Source organism: Populus nigra, chromosome 3 (genome assembly GCF_951802175.1).
Source record: "Populus nigra chromosome 3, ddPopNigr1.1, whole genome shotgun sequence".
Lineage (NCBI taxonomy): Eukaryota > Viridiplantae > Streptophyta > Magnoliopsida > Malpighiales > Salicaceae > Populus > Populus nigra.
This window is the reverse complement of record NC_084854.1, coordinates 21,157,327-21,174,237: the sequence shown is the minus strand read 5'-3', so window position 1 is coordinate 21,174,237 and position 16,911 is coordinate 21,157,327. Positions and strand designations below refer to the sequence as shown.

Sequence of the window (16,911 nt, the reverse complement as noted above, 5' to 3'; positions counted from 1 at the left end):
GTTTTATTTTTATTTATCATCAATTTCTTTTTTTTTTATCAAATTATCATAACTTTGTAACATATAACACACAATAAAGATGCAATTTAAACATATCTCATGTTTAAATTACAAGTTTCACCTGGTAGCCAGATAAAAAAAATCTAATAGTATTTTTATAATACTATTAAATCAATTAAGATTTAACCGGGCTAAATTTTTTTTTTTTTCTTAAAAATATCATTATCCTCTTAAATATTTTTTTAAGTTAAAAGAATTTAGCCCCGCCCACGGTATCGTGCACGTCACCGATGTAGTGGTTTTGTAACCTAATATCTTATCCAAAGTACCATTTACGACAAGACAATGTGAAAATACGATGATACTAATGTAAGAAGATTAACTATGGTTGAGTTGAGAAATGAAGTACATAATCCTACACATTAACCCTACTCAACCTACATGTGGACTCTACCTTTGTAGGGCCGGAGGTGGTTGCTTAGTTGTGAGAAGTCAGTGCCATTTTCAAGGACAGAGAGAGAGAGATGAAATCTTTTTTTTAGTAATACATATAAAATACTCTAGAGAGAGAAAGAAAGAAAAAATAGACCAGGAGAGAGAAAGAGAAGTGTAAGAAAGCAAGGCAAAAGCAGAGGGGAGGAAAGCAGAGGAAAAGAGAGGAAATTTGTCTGGGTAATGTAGGGGAAGAAAGGGGGCAAAGCTTCAACTCTTGGTCTCTGAAAAACTCAGCAGAAACTCTCTATCCCATAAAAACCAATTCCTTGGTTTTTTATTGCTTTTTTTTTTTGTCTCTTCACCATATCTCCGGCGACCTTGCCGGAATTTCTCGCCGGGAAAACTCACTCCCTTTCAATCAAACTAACCCCATAATATTTTTTTCACTTCAAAGTCCACCCCTTTATTTCATTTCTTCAGAAGTTTGGTTCTTTCTTGTTTATTGAGCTGATCTAAGCTAAAAAATCTGCTTACGTTTATAATTTTCTTACCGAGTTTCTTTGAAGCTCACCTTTTGATCTTAAAAAAGCTTAAAATTATGAGAAAGTGAGGAACTTTCTTGTTTTGGATAAAAAAAGACTTCGTTTTTTTTTGAGTTTCCATAAAGAAACCAATGAAGTCACCGGCAACCGGTGCCGGAGGAACCGCCGCAACCTCCACAGCTACCAACGGTGAAGGTTTGTCCATCTCTTAATTTATGCTACTACTTTGTCTTTATTTATTTGTTGTTAGCAATAGATTTAAAGGAGATGTGTGTAAAGCATTGATAAAAATGTTAAGAGATTTATGTGTAAATAACTACCCATTAAGGTTGTTTTGTTTTAGTTTTGTCTTTATTACATGTCTCTCTAAGCGCCGGTTTGTCTCTATATTTTTGGAATCTATTTTCTGTGTATTTATTTATCCATTTGTTTAAGTGATTTTTCCTTCGTTGCTTAAAAACAAGATTGATTTGCAAGTCTGTTTCCTTTTCCTTTTCTGGGCTTGGTTTGTTTTCCCGGGAAACAAACAAAGAGGAAAAGAAATGAGGATTTTGAAGGGGAATTTATCGACTAATGAGTGTGAGACACGTGGTGATGATGCAGGGGCAGAGAAGAAGAGCATAAACCCTGAGTTATGGCAAGCATGTGCAGGACCACTAGTGAACTTGCCGGCGGCCGGAACTCATGTGGTCTACTTCCCCCAAGGGCATAGTGAACAGGTTCGTGTCTGTTGCTATTTTGTGCCAAAAATGTGTCCCACCAGCCTACACCCTTCTTTTATTGGGATTTATGGGCTAGTTATTTGTGGTAAATGATGTGTTAGGATTTTGATCTAGTGTGTGGTAAGTTTTATAATTTTACCTAAACTGGTTGGTTGGGTGTAATAAATAGGTAGATTATAAGGAAAGGAAAAGTAGATCAAGATTTGGGATTTACTTTTGAGGGTACTATTTTAGGTGGCAAGTTGAAGCTACCCTTTTGGCCTTGATTCAGATTGTGTTAAACTTGATTTAATGCGGCTTTGAGTAATAATAGAAATATTCTCTGGGTATGTATGATCTTGTTGTCATGTGCTCCTTTTGAGTACTAAAAACCATCAATGCATCGTATCATCTGGCTTGTGTTTATAAAGTCAACTCATGGTCCACGTGAGTTTTCTTTTAACAGAAAACTGTAATGTTAGTTGATCAAAAATAACAAAAAAAATAGGATCTTGAGGTTTTGACTTCTTTGACTCTGTAATTTATGTTAACTGAAATTTCTCATAATGTTACAGTTAATCATCAAGAGTCTCACAGGTCATTGTGTATTTGCATGTCAATTTACTTGTAATGCAAATTTTTAACCATGATCATGTCCTTTAAAGCCTGACAAATATTGACAATTTTTTGAGGCTTGTGCAAGTTTTCTGTTTCGACTGAACAAGGTGACAGAACCAGTAGGTGTAACATGAAAAATATTTTCAGTTATAAATTAGTTTCATGATTATTGTGGATGGAATTTTATACTGTTTTTTTTCCCTCCTTCAGAAGTCAGTTCATGTTCTTACTTGAGAGTAAAATTACTGTTTTCAGGTTGCAGCATCCATGAAAAAGGATGTAGATGCCCAAATCCCAAACTACCCAAATCTTCCGTCGAAGCTACTTTGTCTCCTTCACAATGTCACCTTACATGTAAAATAGCTAACCTTTCTGGCCTTCATGTCTAACATCACAAAATTTCTTTATTTGGTCACTCAATTATTTTAGTTCTTTTGTTTGATTTTGTAGGCAGACCCAGAAACAGATGAAGTTTATGCTCAGATGACCCTTCAACCTGTTTCTTCCGTAAGAACTTGATTCATAGTAACTAAAAAAAGCATACTTGCTTTTGGTGTTTGGACTAAGAAAAGCAACTAGAAATCAACTGGCAATAACCGATCCCTATGCAATTGCCAGAAAATTAATAGAATGACTTTAGCATGTTTTTAGTTGCTAACTCCTACTGAATCTATCAGCAACCTTGTCAATCCTTTTGCAGTTTGACAAGGATGCATTATTGAGGTCAGATCTTGCACTGAAGTCAAATAAACCACAGACAGAGTTTTTCTGTAAAACATTAACAGCAAGTGATACGAGCACTCATGGAGGTTTCTCTGTTCCTCGTCGTGCAGCTGAGAAAATCTTCCCACCACTTGTAAGCTGTTCTCTGTTAGTCCTAAAACAGTAGTGTCCATGTTAATCCTAATAGCATTATTTAATCTTTTCCCTTTCCCTTGTATAGAATTTCTCCTTGCAACCACCTGCTCAAGAACTTGTAGCCAGGGATTTGCATGATAATGTTTGGACTTTCCGGCATATCTATCGTGGTATGTTAATTTTGCAGCACCCATGAAAACTAATTAGTTGATACCCAATGGTTCTTATACTTGCAATCAGTAATTGCTTGTTACCAAATTTGTTGTTATCTTATGTAAGATCCTATTTTCTCTAAATCCAGGACAACCAAAGCGTCATTTGCTTACAACTGGATGGAGCCTATTTGTCAGTGGAAAGAGGCTTTTTGCCGGTGACTCAGTTTTATTTATTAGGTAAGAATTAGTGAATTCTGATTCCATGAATTTATGTGTCAAAAGGACTTATTTTACTGAAATTCGATTCTCATATTCTTAGGTATCTTAAATCTTGTATACATGCATTTCAAGTTCAGGTCATTTTCTTACTATAAACATGCCCTTTTAATCAACCTAATGATGCTTATTATATGTGAGTAGAGATGAAAAGCAGCAGCTTCTATTGGGCATCAGAAGGGCTAACAGGCAACCTACCAACTTATCATCATCAGTATTGTCAAGTGATAGCATGCATATTGGGATCCTAGCTGCTGCAGCCCATGCAGCAGCAAACAATAGCCCCTTTACTGTGTTCTACAATCCCAGGTTAATTACTTATATTTTTCTCTGTAGGGTGCTTTTTTTAAAAAAATTCCTTACTCATATTAATTAGGTTGTGTGTGTTGGATTAATTGACACCAGATGCAAATTTTGTGCAGGGCAAGTCCATCAGAATTTGTTATCCCTTTAGCCAAGTATTACAAGGCAGTGTACAGCAACCAAATATCCCTTGGAATGCGCTTTCGCATGATGTTTGAAACTGAAGAGTCAGGAACAAGAAGGTACATTTGGTCTTTTGGCACTTCTTGAATGTCATTTGAATACTATTGATTTCAAGAATTGTGAACTTGAAATGGAATTCTATTGAGACCTGAGGGCATGTTGTTGGGAAGGAGTGTGTCATCGGATTAATTTGACTCTGAAAAGAGTTTTAGTTGAGCTGATTAGTATGTAGATTCTTTGCCTGGTGTTCTTATAACACGATAAACTCAATTTTCTTCACCAATTAGAAAGTTAAAGAAATTGAATCTCTACTGCAGGTATATGGGCACCATTACAGGTATCAGTGATCTTGATCCTGTAAGATGGAAAAATTCACAATGGCGTAATTTGCAGGTAGAAATTGTGACATCATTTTATGATTCCAATCCAGCCCAATTTACATGATAAGTGCATTTCCGTTTAAACACTCCATACTCTTTCATAGGTTGGTTGGGATGAATCAACTGCTGGTGAAAGACGCAATCGAGTCTCAATATGGGAGATTGAACCAGTGACTGCTCCCTTTTTTATATGTCCTCCTCCATTCTTTAGATCTAAGCGTCCTAGGCAACCAGGAATGCCAGGTACAAATAATTTTTTATCAGCTTCTTTCATTAAAAGGAAATTTTGAACCTTAACATTGTATAGTATACTCTGCTAGTCATTTCGGTTACAAGTTTATCACATGGGTTCCTCGCTCACATGTCACTCAGGAATTTAGGGGGTACCCTTTTGCTGGGCATCTTGATTGATTCATGTGTTCTGTTTGCTATCCCTTTCGGTTAACCTGTCCTTCCTCCTAGTTGTCTTGTGTAATAGTGGATGGCATCATCTGGTTTATACTATCAAATTGACAAGACAGTACTGCTGTGGGGTAGGTTTTGATAGGATATAATCTACCTTTTTGTCTTTTCTGTGTCAAAGTTTGACTATCAGGGTTTCTGCATGTGGTCTGTTGGTACCAAATCTGCTAATATGATGATTAAAATCTTGAAGATGCTTCTCGCTCTTTACATGAAATTTACTAATGCCAAAGTACACTTTCAAGCTTGACCACAAATTAGGCTTTCAAAGTTTTGGTGTTTCTTTTAGAGTAAATCTGACTCACCTCTGATCTTTACTTTTGCAGATGATGATTCCTCTGATATAGATAGCTTATTCAAGAGGACTATGCCGTGGCTTGGTGATGAGTTCTGCATGAAAGATCCCCAGGCTCTCCCTGGCCTAAGCTTAGTCCAGTGGATGAACATGCAGCAAAACCCTTCCCTGGCCAACTCAATGCAACCCAACTACATGCAATCCTTGTCAGGATCTGTTCTGCAGAATCTTCCTGGAGCTGATCTTTCCCGTCAGTTAGGCATGTCATCACCTCAAATGCCTCAGCCAAACAACGCACAGTTCAATGCCCAAAGGCTGCCTCAGCAAGGACAACAGCTTGATCAGCTTCCAAAGCTACAGTCCTCACTGATCCCACTGGGTTCTATCATGCAGCCACAGCAACAGATGGGTGACATCACTCAACAATCAAGGCAAAATTTAATGGCTCAAACTCTACCCTCAAGTCAAGTTCAAGCCCAACTTCTGCAGCCTCAAACTCTTGCCCAGACCAGTAACATGCTTCAGCAACAGCCATCTATACAAAGTCATCAGCTTCTTAGAAACCTTCCTCAAACCTTGCACCACCAGCAGCAGAATCAACAGCAACATATTATGGGTCAGAACCAACAGCAAAGCCTAATGCAATCCCAGTTGTCTGATCATGTAAACCAGCATATGCAAATTTCAGACAATCAGATTCAACTTTTGCAGAAGCTTCAGCAGCAACAGCAATCACTTTTAGCACAGCAATCTGCAATGCAGCAGGCTGGTCAACTTGGACAGCTTCAAGATTCACAAAGACAGCTCCTGGATGCATCTCAGAGTTTTTCTAGGTCTATGGCACCCAGCCAAATGTTGGAAATCCCTCAAACTGCACCCACCTCTCTCCCTCAGCCAAATACTATTCCACAACAGTTGACTAAGAATAACAACCAAAACAATGCTCGATTCTCACATCCGCCTCAGCAGCCAAAACTTCAACAACAGCAGACTGGCATCCTGCCATTGTCTGAAATGGCAGGTCATATGGGGCTTCCGCCGAGCTCAATGGCCAATCAGCTCTCCACAGCTGGTAGCAATATATTGACTGCAGCTGCAGGACAGGGACAGTCTGGGATTACTGATGATGTTCCTTCTTGTTCTACTTCACCTTCCACGAACAATTGTCCGAACATAGTTCAACCAATGATCAACAGTCGGGCCCACCGAAGCACAGCAATGGGGGAGGACATGGCTCAGTCTGCTGCCACACTCTTGAATCCTAGTGCTTTGGAAACCGTGTCCTCTAACGGTAATTTAGTTAAAGATCTGCTGCAGAAATCTGAGGTTAAGCCATCGTTGAACATCTCCAAGAATCAAAGCCCAGGATTTTTTACCCCGCAAACATACCTAAATGGGGTAGCTGCTCAGACAGATTATTTGGACACTTCATCATCTACAACATCAATTTGCCTTTCTCAAAATGATGTCCATTTGCAGCAGAATAACAATTCACTGTCTTATAATCCACAACCAATGTTGTTGAGAGACACAATCCATGATGGTGAACTCCAGGCAGATCTGAGGAATAATATTCCATGTGGGACAAACATTGATAGCCAACTTGCGATGCCAATGAGTTCTGACCATTTATTAACAAAGGGCATGGTGGGGCTGGGGAAGGACTTCTCAAATAATTTTTCTTTGGCAGGCATGCTTACAAGTTGTGAAACCTCCAAAGATCCTCAACAGGATCTTTCATCCTCTATGGTTTCCCAGTCATTTGGAGTTCCAGATATGCCATTCAATTCAATTAACTCAGCAATCAATGACAATAGCTGCTTGAACAGAGGTGCTTGGGCTCCTCCACAGCAACAGTTTCAGCGAATGCGAACATATACAAAGGTTTGTTGTTTATCTATACAATGCTAATTCTTATATGCATGCATTCAAGCACATGCCCGCACTCGCAATATTTTCCTTGTTTATATTTTCATATCCTTTTTTCCTGCAATTTCTTCTGCTTGGCCTCGTAATTATAAGTTGGTCAATGTTTGACTGAAAAGGTGTACAAACGTGGAGCTGTGGGAAGGTCAATTGACATAGCCCGGTATTCAGGTTATGCCGAGCTTAAGCAAGATCTGGCTCGTAGGTTTGGTATAGAGGGACAGTTGGAAGATCAACAAAGGATAGGCTGGAAACTAGTCTACATGGATCGTGATGATGATGTCCTGCTAGTAGGGGACGACCCTTGGGAGTAAGCCCTTTAACTCTTCTAATTTCTATTTTATTTTCTATGTTATGTCATGGTATTTTCTTTAGTATGCTTTATGCTCTTGGTGGCAATATTGTAGCTAGCCAAGTATGAAATTGTTCTCATGGTACTTCCCATAGAGAACATGTTGGGTAGATTACACTACATGCAAAACCTTCTATGCCATCAGCTCAAAACATGTTTCTTGAAGCTTTTCCTCTCATATGATGCTCTACTTGTTTCCTTTGTCCAATTACTGTTACCAACTAACTTGAGATTTCAAGTATTTCTGAGTTTCAATTCATCCAGTCTCCTTTCTATCTCGTAGCTTTGACTGTCTTGTCTGCAGAAATGATTGTCCATCTTGGGAGGTTTCATTTAATCTCCTCGAATGAAAATATATTCTGATGCTCTCAGGAATTACTTTAGGACTACATGCAGCTAAGTAGAGGAAATGTCCTTTTATTTTCGTTTTCTTTCATGAAAGACTTCACTATAAGAAACAAAAACAATCAGTGTAGTTCAAGTAAATTTCTGATGAAGTGACATGCTTCTTTTGTCTAAGATAGCAATTGTTTCTCGTTTCTGTGTTGAGGAGGATCTTGAGTTATAGATTAAGCTGTCTGCATTGCTGCTGAAATTTTATAATTTCTGGAATCAACTCATTCGAATTATTGACTCTCCTAAACTGCTATTTATATTTTGAATGTGCCACTTGTATTCTGAAATAGCTTCAAGCTACAAATAGTATTTATAATTTGTCCTCAAATTCTTTTGTTTGGGTGTCCAGAGAGTTCGTGAACTGTGTCCGCTACATCAAGATCCTGTCTCCTCAAGAAGTTCAACAGATGAGCTTGGATGGAGATTTTGGGAACTCTGTCCTTCCTAATCAAGCCTGCAGTAGTTCTGATAATGTCAATGCATAAAGTAGCCTGCAAAGATGCTAACAATTCTTCTTCCACGCGGAGACCTTATATTATTTGAGGATTCTGTTAATAGTTTTCCTATCACTCCGTCTTGACTAAGTTTTTCAGTTGTCTGCCTGCTGAATTTTTCCAGGCACCCGCAATGAGCAGGTAAAATTGCGAAGCTGTTCTAGGCCAGTTAGTGCTCTGTTTTTCCTTTTAGCCTAGCTGTACATTAGAAAAACAAGGTCAGAAGCAGGAAAATAGAGGTTTTAGCACCTGAACCGTCAATCCCTTTCTGGTCCAAAGTTGATCTGTTCAGCTCGATGAAGAATCCAGTTTGGTGCGTGTCCTTTAGGCTACTTGTGTTTCCAGCAGTCGAGAATACTCCCACTGCAACGTATTGTAGAAAGAAAAATCATAAATTTGTATGCCAGATTCTGAGTATAAATGTGTAGATTTCATCAGTTTCTCAATCGACTTGCCTCTGATTTTCAAAGGTTACAAGGTGCCATGGTGAAAGTCTCGTCTCTCTCATATCGCATTTTATCTAATGTCGAAAATGATCTGAATTACACTGACCATAATCTAAGTACTAACATGGAACATTTGGCATCTGCCATTCTTTATGGCCTTTGCTTATGGAATGGTTATCCTTGAATAAAAACAAATGGAAGACTCGGCAAGACAAAATAGATGATCAAAATCAGAAAAATAGTCTTTACACTGGAAAGTGTTTCCTAGCATACCAATGAACATGAGAAAAGGATCGCTAACAACATTCACTTCATGACATCATGAAGCATTTTCTTTAGATAACAAGTGTCTGACATCATTTTCTTAAGACAATCGATGCCCAGCATAACGAGGCATTTTCTCAAGAAACCATTGGCTCAGGACTGGATGATGACAATATGTCCAACAATGAGTTCTGTGGCTCCAGCTCCTCATGCCATCGGGGGAGCTTGTCCTCAGGGTAGTACTTTCTTGTCACGCCTTCTGAGTTTACCTGTGTAACATTTATACGACACTATTTATACGTATGCCAGAACATTAAGTGATCAGGAAGCTGTGTCCCTAAATAATTTATCCCAATCAAGCCCTACTTACTAAAGTAGTACGAGTGTCTGAACTAATTTGATGGACAGGCAGTTGGAAAGAGAAAAAAACAGAGAGGACGCAACTCACAGTGACAGTCCGAACAACACCACCACTTGCACCATCACGAGCAATAGCAAGAGAGACTGCTTTCACCACTAATTGCTGCGAGAAATCATCAAGTGTATAAATCCAAAGGCAATGAATGACATAATAATTACAACAAATACTCTCAACAAGAAATCAATAAAAATGCAGGTCTTGGCACAGCGAAGGTGGCAAAAAAACAAAAAAAGAAGTTTTGGGAGAGAGAAGCCACCAAAGGCAACTTCTTAGCCACCTAAATAGGTTTTCCATGAGGCTTGGGAAGAATCACTCTGAGATGAGAACATGTTTCTATTATCCAAAAATCTAGGATGGGAAGCAAATACCATGGTCTATCCACCAAGGGGGAATTCTATATGAATCTCGGGGAAAAAGGAAAGTTCAAGAATCCACAACAAAACCAGAGAATACATGCTTTAGGGAAACATTTGAGTGTTATTGAACTGCTATTTGAAAATTGTGACCATTGACATGACCAAAAAGAAATGGGTTTCTACGAGTCAAGACAGCAGTTCCAGACCATAAAAGTTTATTCTGTTTACATATTTACAAACATACAGGTTAAACTACATACCTCAGCTTCTTCTTGGGTCATCCCTTCCTTCCATGCTTGATCAAAGAAACCATACAAGTAAGTGGATCCTGAACCTGTATGCCACGAGCAGATAAAAAAAATAAATCAGCCGATGCAATTAATAGCCCATCCCAAGTAGGATGATGACAGGACAGTCAAATTTTACAAAATTAAAATAAGTCCAACTCCTGCAGACATTGGTAGTTTATTCCCCTACAATATATCAGATAATGGTGATTTATTCAATCTTAACTAGTCAATATAAGTTATCAGCAGCAACCACCTTCTGATGAAAAAAAAGAAGAACAACCTATCATCATCATTCATCCCCAAAACAAACCAGATTCAGTGTGTAAAAATTGAATATCATAAAAAAACCACAAAATTACATCTCTAAAGTAACTTTCTAAAGTCTAAAGGGTTATGACACCATGGCACGTGCAAATTATTACTGCCAGCAAATGAAGTTATAAGGGATTGACAAGTTTCTCAGGGCAGGTCAAACTTCCGCCAAGACTTGCAAAGAAGGCAGGTAGCCAGGTACAAGTGAGGTGATGCTAATAGCAACTGACAAGATGGGTGCAAAAGAGAAATCCACCAAAGACCCATGATTATACAAGTAGCGAAAATAATAGTAACATTCTATTAATGTTGTTGCCTATGAGTTAAGAATAAACATGTGCATGAGCAAACAACTAACATTTCAACAAGGATCGCAAAAACAAAAAATATGGATTATAGTTAGTAGACAAAAAGGTCCACAAGTTCACTTCACACACCTCCAATAGTAAACGGCAGCTCCAAAAGTGTTCCTCCAAGAGGCACTCCATAAATTTTACCTCCTTCATACTTATCCCAACCCCCGATAATCATTCCAGTTTGCAACATATTCTGCCAAAATATCCAAAACAAAAATGTATCAAAACAAACCAGAACCATTCCACAATTACGACACCCAACATCATCTTTACATACAAATTCACTAAAGAGCATGTATTGAAATCAAACCAACCTTGTTACTGTAAGACAACAGCCTAACAAGGTTAGCAGCAACCTTAACTGTAGCCGGTTGCCCCAATTGTATCCTACACACAAAACCCATAAGATCCCAAATCAATCTCCAGCTAATCATCCAAAAAATCTAAACTTTACAGACAGAAAAGGAAAACATTATTATTAACGCAACAAAGAGAACCCCCTTACGTGTGCTGATGAAGAAAATATCTCACATAATCAGACACAGTTTGAGAATCCGCTGCCTATCAAAACAAAATCAGCTCAAAATAAAAATTACCAAAAAAATAAGAAATTTAATTAACAGAAAGAGAGAAAGCCACATACAGATCCAGAACGGCATAAGTAGACATTTTCAGTTAGCTGAGTGATTTTATCAGATGCTCGATTTGCAACATAAATTCCTACAAAAACCCAAGATAAAAACAGTAAAACTATCAACAGCTTCTTCTTTTTTGGTTTTTGAGGGAAATGAGAAAGTTTTGAATTTTACCTGTGCTGGTGCGAGAATCGGCACCGAGGACGACACCACCGTTATAAGTGACGCCGATGATGGTGGTACCCATGGAATGAGGGCCATTGATCTCACTTTCCTCGTGTGATTCCATTTTTTTCAGATAATTCAAAGAAGAAGAAGAAAACTTGCAATGAAATCGAAGCAAGTTGGGGATTTGTTTTCAAAGAAAGCGAAGTATTTGTGACTTGCTTGTGAAGTCAGAGAAGAAGTGAAGTATTAACGGGCTCATGGCTCGGGTTCGGGTGCTTGGGCTTTTATGGATTTGTTTTTTCGGGATTGGGATTGAATTTAATTAAATAAAAAGAAGAAAGTAAAAATATGATTAATTATTATAAGAAACTTTTAAATTTGCGGGGGGGATTCACGGTGCAACATTTTGCACCGTTGATCATCAAACAAACAAAATACTATGAACTTATTATTTATAGTCATTTTTTTTGTATTTTGTTCTTCTAAAATTAGATTATAGGTTAATTTATTAGAAAAATGTGGGATTAAAAGGTAGGGGATCAAAGAAAAAAAAATAAAGGAAATGAGTGGCTTTTTTGAACTTGAAGAGAAATATTTATTGCAGTGCTCATACTTTCTAAATTATGAATATTGTATTTTTTCAATTTTAAAAATTTCAAAATTGAGTTAATTTTAGTCCAAAATTTTATTTTTCTCATTTTTAAGTTTCTGGTTTGAAAATGGGTTAAAAATAAGATAGAAAGTTACCTGATTTTGACAATAAAAAAAAAATCGATGTTCACATTGATTTCAGTAGCCAAAATGTTAATCCTGATGTTAACGAGGTTCATCTAGTGAAGAAAGTTTCATTTATATTTTTTTCACCTTCAAATTGAGTAAAAACTATATTTAAACTTGGAAAGATTTTTTATTTAAGGATTTTTAAGGCCGTCAGTGTTTTATTAAGGTGTCTAAAATGTTTCCAGGTTAAAAAACCATCATCCTTGATTTTCTAGCCACTATTTAGGAAAAGATGACGACACGTGAGTTGCCTCAATAGAATACGGGTTGTCACATCCCAAAAAAAAATATAATTATTTAAAAGTGTAAATTTTTATGTGGTGTAATTTTTTTATATATATAAAAATTTCGACAGAGTTTCTCTTATAATGGGACTATACCAAGTTTTTTTTTTATGCGTTGTTTGGGAAAGAGGTCCAAGATGATTGGACCATGATTATGATATGAGTTGTGACATGAATGAAGATGTCGATAACTTGGTATAGTCCCGTTATAAGATGTCGAAATTTTTATATATATAAAAAAATTACACCGACATCTTCATTCCTGTCACAACTCATATCATAATCATGGTCCAATCATCTTGGACCTCTTTCCCAAACAACGCATAAAAAAAAAACAGGTATTGTCCAATAATCAAGATGCAACTAATAATAATTATATAAAGAAAATGGTAAAACTTAGATTATGAATGTAACACCCCCATTAATTTATCAACCCAACATTCCTAATCATATGAACAACTATGTTAGAATACAAATACTTAATTTAAAATAAAGATATTCTTAAGTATGACATACACATTAATTACATATAAAAGCTTTGTTCTACAAATATAAAGGTTCATTCAACTCTTTTACATCATTCATAATTCTCAAAATACATGTTGATCAAAATAAATACACAAAAGTAGCATATATTCAAGCAGGATCTATCATACTGCTGCGAGGGTCCTGAAAATAAGATTAATATTTTATCAATAAATACAACGTATCATTTCACTATACATATATATATATATATATATATATATATATATATATATATATATATATATATATAGACACACACACACACACTTTATTATGAAACATTAATATCTTACACCTCCATATTCATTCCATTAAATCTCAATCTTAACCGTTTCACGGGGTATTGCTCCCTCATTAGGGACACTAATTTATTCACTTAAGTATCGGTACTAATTTACCCGTTCAATTACCAATACTAATTCATCCGCTTAATTACCGATACTAGTTCATTCGTCAAATTACCGGTACTAATTCATCTGCTAAATTACCGGGCATTAATTCACACTTAATTACCGGACATTAATTCATCCGCCCAATTACTGGTACTAAATTATCCGTCCAATTACCGATACTAAATTATTCGCCCAATTACCGGGCATTAATTTACATTTAATTACCGGGCATTAATTCATTCGCCCAATTACCGGTACTAATTTATCCACCCAATTATCGGGCATTAATTCACTCTCAATTACCGGGCATTAATTCATCCGTTCAATTACCGGTACTAATTTATCCGTCCAATTACCATGCATTAACTCACACTTAATTACTGGGCATTAATTCATCCATCCAATTACCGGTACTAAATTATCCGCCCAGTTACCGGGCATTAATTTATCCGCCCAATTACCGGGCATTAATTCATCCGTACAAATACCGGTACTAATTTATCCGCTCAATTACCGGGCATTAATTCATCCGTTAACATCAAACATAAATTACAGAATTTCTAATTAAAATTAACACTGGTTTTTCAATTAATCTTTCTATAAAAATTCAAGATGTCGTATACCTACCTGCTGGTGATGCTTGACTAGTAACTCCCTGCTGCTGTCTGGAGCCTCCAACCTCTCCTGTTCCATTGAAAGATCTTATGATTTCAATATTTCATCACTCAATAATTTTCTTAAAACTTCATCACACAATAAGATTTTCGATCAATATAATTTTAACATCCGAAACTATTGTGGTTATTCTAACATAGTTTCCTGTTCTTTAATACTTCCACAAATAATTCATACAATGCTACATCCACCTAAACTTTTAATTCACCACAATTATAAGGAAATCTTATATCATTATAAAACTTTTCCTAACAATCAAAGGAAATTTAATTCATTTATACCTAATTCAACACATCATTTCATTTTATTTTTCTTCCACTATTTAAATACAATTCATTAATCTCTTCAAGCTTGAAATTTTGTTTCTTATATTTTCCATGGCCAAATACACCTTTCTAAGAATTCCATAATCACACATAACAATAACTAAGCATCCATGTATGAAATTTCACTATTCAACACAATAAAATCATATTTACTTATAACATAACAAGGAATCACTAGCTAATCCAAGGTGGAAACCATTTTTTTTTATCCATTCTTCAATCACCTAATACTCAATTATCATAACTAAATATAATTTGTTTGTTATTAATTCAACAACCTAATCACCCCAAAAAAAGCACCCTTGGCCGAAATTCCCAATACTAAGAGGAAGAAATACCTTTTTTTTTTCAAATTAACCTAATTAATGACAAGCCCAACCATTTATTCCTTCAATAAACATGTAATTAACATAAATCCATGCATTCAAACCATCATAACATCAAGAACCCACCTTCACATAATACCAAATCTACTCAATCCAATAACAAACATGAAAAACAATAAAATGAACCATCATGGAGAGTTTCCTTACCCTTAAGGAATGAAGAATCAATAGCTAAAACAAGTTTAAAATCTTCAAACTCCTTGTAAGTCTCCTTAATGTATCAACCCTCTCTTTAATTACTCAACACTCTTTCTATCTTACACTTTGTTTTTGATTTTTCAAGCAATTTCCATGAAAAATAACACAAACCCTCTTTTTCTCATTTTTCTTCCCTTGGTCGGCTGCACAATCCCTCTTTCCTTTTCCTTTTTAATTGCTGGCAGCTTTTTAAAGAGGATTGTTTTGGGCAAAGTCTCACTTTGGTCCCTAAGGAATTTTTAAACAATCATTTGTGCCATTTGTTTTTTTATCTGAAAAAAATTCTTATCATACTCTAAAAATTCTGACATTTTCACCTAGGTTAAAATAATATTTTATAAGACTCCATGCAAAATTTCAACTTAATCTAATGACCAGATTGAAAGTTACGTGTTATAATATAAAATTAGCCGGTTTGTAATTTTTCGTCAAAATTCAGATTTTTTTTTTAATTTTTTACCGGGGTTTACACGGGTAGTCTAACTTTATTTTTTTTTCAAAATAAAATAAAGGTGGATGAGCAATTAAGAAAAATAAGGGCCTCACGCACGGGCCCTTTCTAAATAGGTTAGGCGTGGTGGACTTCCTTGTCGGGCATAGTAGCGTCTGATCTCTTTTTTTTATAAAAAAAAACACCTTTTTAATATGTATTTTTTCATTTATATTTAAATCAATACTTCTTTTCTCTAATTAGTCTTTCTTAATTAGTAGTTGTTATTTAGGTTATTTTGTATGTATTTAGCCTTTGAAGAGATTATTATAATTCATCTATCTATAATTTTTTTATGTTTTATATAAATAGACATTATTTTAAAAATTACAAATATTTTTTAAAATAATATTTCTAATATGTGCAACCTTACATAATATTTTTTTCCCTTTGATTTTATTTAATCAATTTTATATGTGTGTCTATTTCTAAAATCATCTGATTAAAAAAATTGATTTCAATAAACCTAGTTATGAAACACAATCGGGTAAATGCCCTGAGGTTAAATGTCTTAATCTACGTCCGTCTCTCAATTTGTTTTTAATTTCATCTTTAGTTATCATTAATGACTTATTTATTAACACAAATGGTTTTTGATTTATTTAATTAGAAGCATGCACAAGCTTGTAAATTTAGACTTAGGATTTTTTATGTTAAAAAACCATGTTGAAAAAGCCTGTATATTTATTTTTTTGTTGGAAAAAAAATCTTACAAGCAGCAAAGTGTGAGTTAGATAGCTAATAATACTTTATGTGTAAGATAAGTTTTAATGTGTTTTGTTTTTAGAAAGACAAGTGATGTGAACTTTGTGATCATATGGTCAAGCAACCCATAACAAGATTGATAACGAATCCAAGAAAACCGAAACAAGTTTGATAAAAGTGTGTCACAATGAAAACTTATCTTAAGACATCAACACTATTGAAATAAGAACCCTCATCTTACAAATATCATTTCACAAATGAGATTATAAGGGAAGACACCAAGAAACCAATGAATCTTTGATAAGTCAATTTAGTTCAGTAGAGAACAAAAAAATACGAGGATCTCTCTCACACAAATTGAATAAATTTAGTAGGAATAACATTATCAAGTCTGAATATTTTGTCCTTGCAAAGAGTATTCATACTATTTAAAATAAAAACCCTAATGGATCTACTCTTGTGGACTAAATTGACCCCTTTACAAAACTGGCCCAAAACCTAATTAAAATCACAAATTTACCCT

The 16,911-nt window shown here is 35.5% G+C and overlaps 2 protein-coding genes and 1 long non-coding RNA gene across 4 annotated transcripts; 1 reads left to right on the top strand and 2 right to left on the bottom strand.

Annotated features, from left to right (window-relative positions):
• Positions 1–495: 495 nt before the first annotated feature.
• LOC133689684 (auxin response factor 19-like) lies at positions 496–8,822 on the top strand. The gene is made up of 14 exons (XM_062109664.1): positions 496–1,172; positions 1,581–1,696; positions 2,552–2,650; positions 2,747–2,803; positions 2,997–3,152; positions 3,240–3,324; positions 3,456–3,546; positions 3,730–3,894; positions 4,008–4,130; positions 4,389–4,464; positions 4,556–4,694; positions 5,240–7,092; positions 7,254–7,444; positions 8,232–8,822. Exons 1-14 carry the CDS (start codon positions 1,109–1,111, stop codon positions 8,365–8,367), a joined length of 3,351 nt encoding a protein of 1,116 aa, XP_061965648.1. The 5' UTR covers positions 496–1,108; the 3' UTR covers positions 8,368–8,822.
• Positions 8,823–9,030: 208 nt separating this feature from the next.
• LOC133689685 (proteasome subunit beta type-6-like) lies at positions 9,031–11,895 on the bottom strand. Of its 2 annotated transcripts, none has more exons than XM_062109665.1 (8): positions 11,631–11,895; positions 11,465–11,541; positions 11,327–11,382; positions 11,136–11,208; positions 10,903–11,014; positions 10,124–10,197; positions 9,457–9,609; positions 9,031–9,355 (listed from the first exon to the last, which is right to left on the bottom strand). In XM_062109665.1, exons 1-8 carry the CDS (start codon positions 11,743–11,745, stop codon positions 9,224–9,226), a joined length of 792 nt encoding a protein of 263 aa, XP_061965649.1. In that variant the 5' UTR covers positions 11,746–11,895; the 3' UTR covers positions 9,031–9,223. The 2 variants fall into 2 exon arrangements, with proteins under 2 accessions (XP_061965649.1, XP_061965650.1); XM_062109666.1 differs by having other exon boundaries at positions 9,535–9,609; positions 11,631–11,894.
• Positions 11,896–13,152: 1,257 nt separating this feature from the next.
• On the bottom strand, positions 13,153–15,344 carry LOC133687898 (uncharacterized). The gene is made up of 3 exons (XR_009841059.1): positions 15,143–15,344; positions 14,236–14,292; positions 13,153–13,357 (listed from the first exon to the last, which is right to left on the bottom strand). It is a non-coding gene; the product is annotated as an uncharacterized LOC133687898 (long non-coding RNA).
• Positions 15,345–16,911: the final 1,567 nt, after the last annotated feature.

Excerpts from the sequence above, each read along its gene's own strand:
- LOC133689685 (XM_062109665.1), bottom strand. The coding sequence starts at position 11,745 with ATGGAATCACACGAGGAAAGTGAGATCAATGGCCCTCATTCCATGGGT. Across the intron at positions 9,610-10,123 it reads TGACCCAAGAAGAAGCTGAG|CAATTAGTGGTGAAAGCAGT; the intron begins GTATGTAGTTTA and ends GATTTCTCGCAG. Across the intron at positions 9,356-9,456 it reads CAGACACTCGTACTACTTTA|GTAAACTCAGAAGGCGTGAC; the intron begins GTAAGTAGGGCT and ends AATGTTACACAG.
- LOC133689684 (XM_062109664.1), top strand. The coding sequence starts at position 1,109 with ATGAAGTCACCGGCAACCGGTGCCGGAGGAACCGCCGCAACCTCCACA. Across the intron at positions 1,697-2,551 it reads CCCAAGGGCATAGTGAACAG|GTTGCAGCATCCATGAAAAA; the intron begins GTTCGTGTCTGT and ends TACTGTTTTCAG. Across the intron at positions 7,093-7,253 it reads GAATGCGAACATATACAAAG|GTGTACAAACGTGGAGCTGT; the intron begins GTTTGTTGTTTA and ends TTGACTGAAAAG.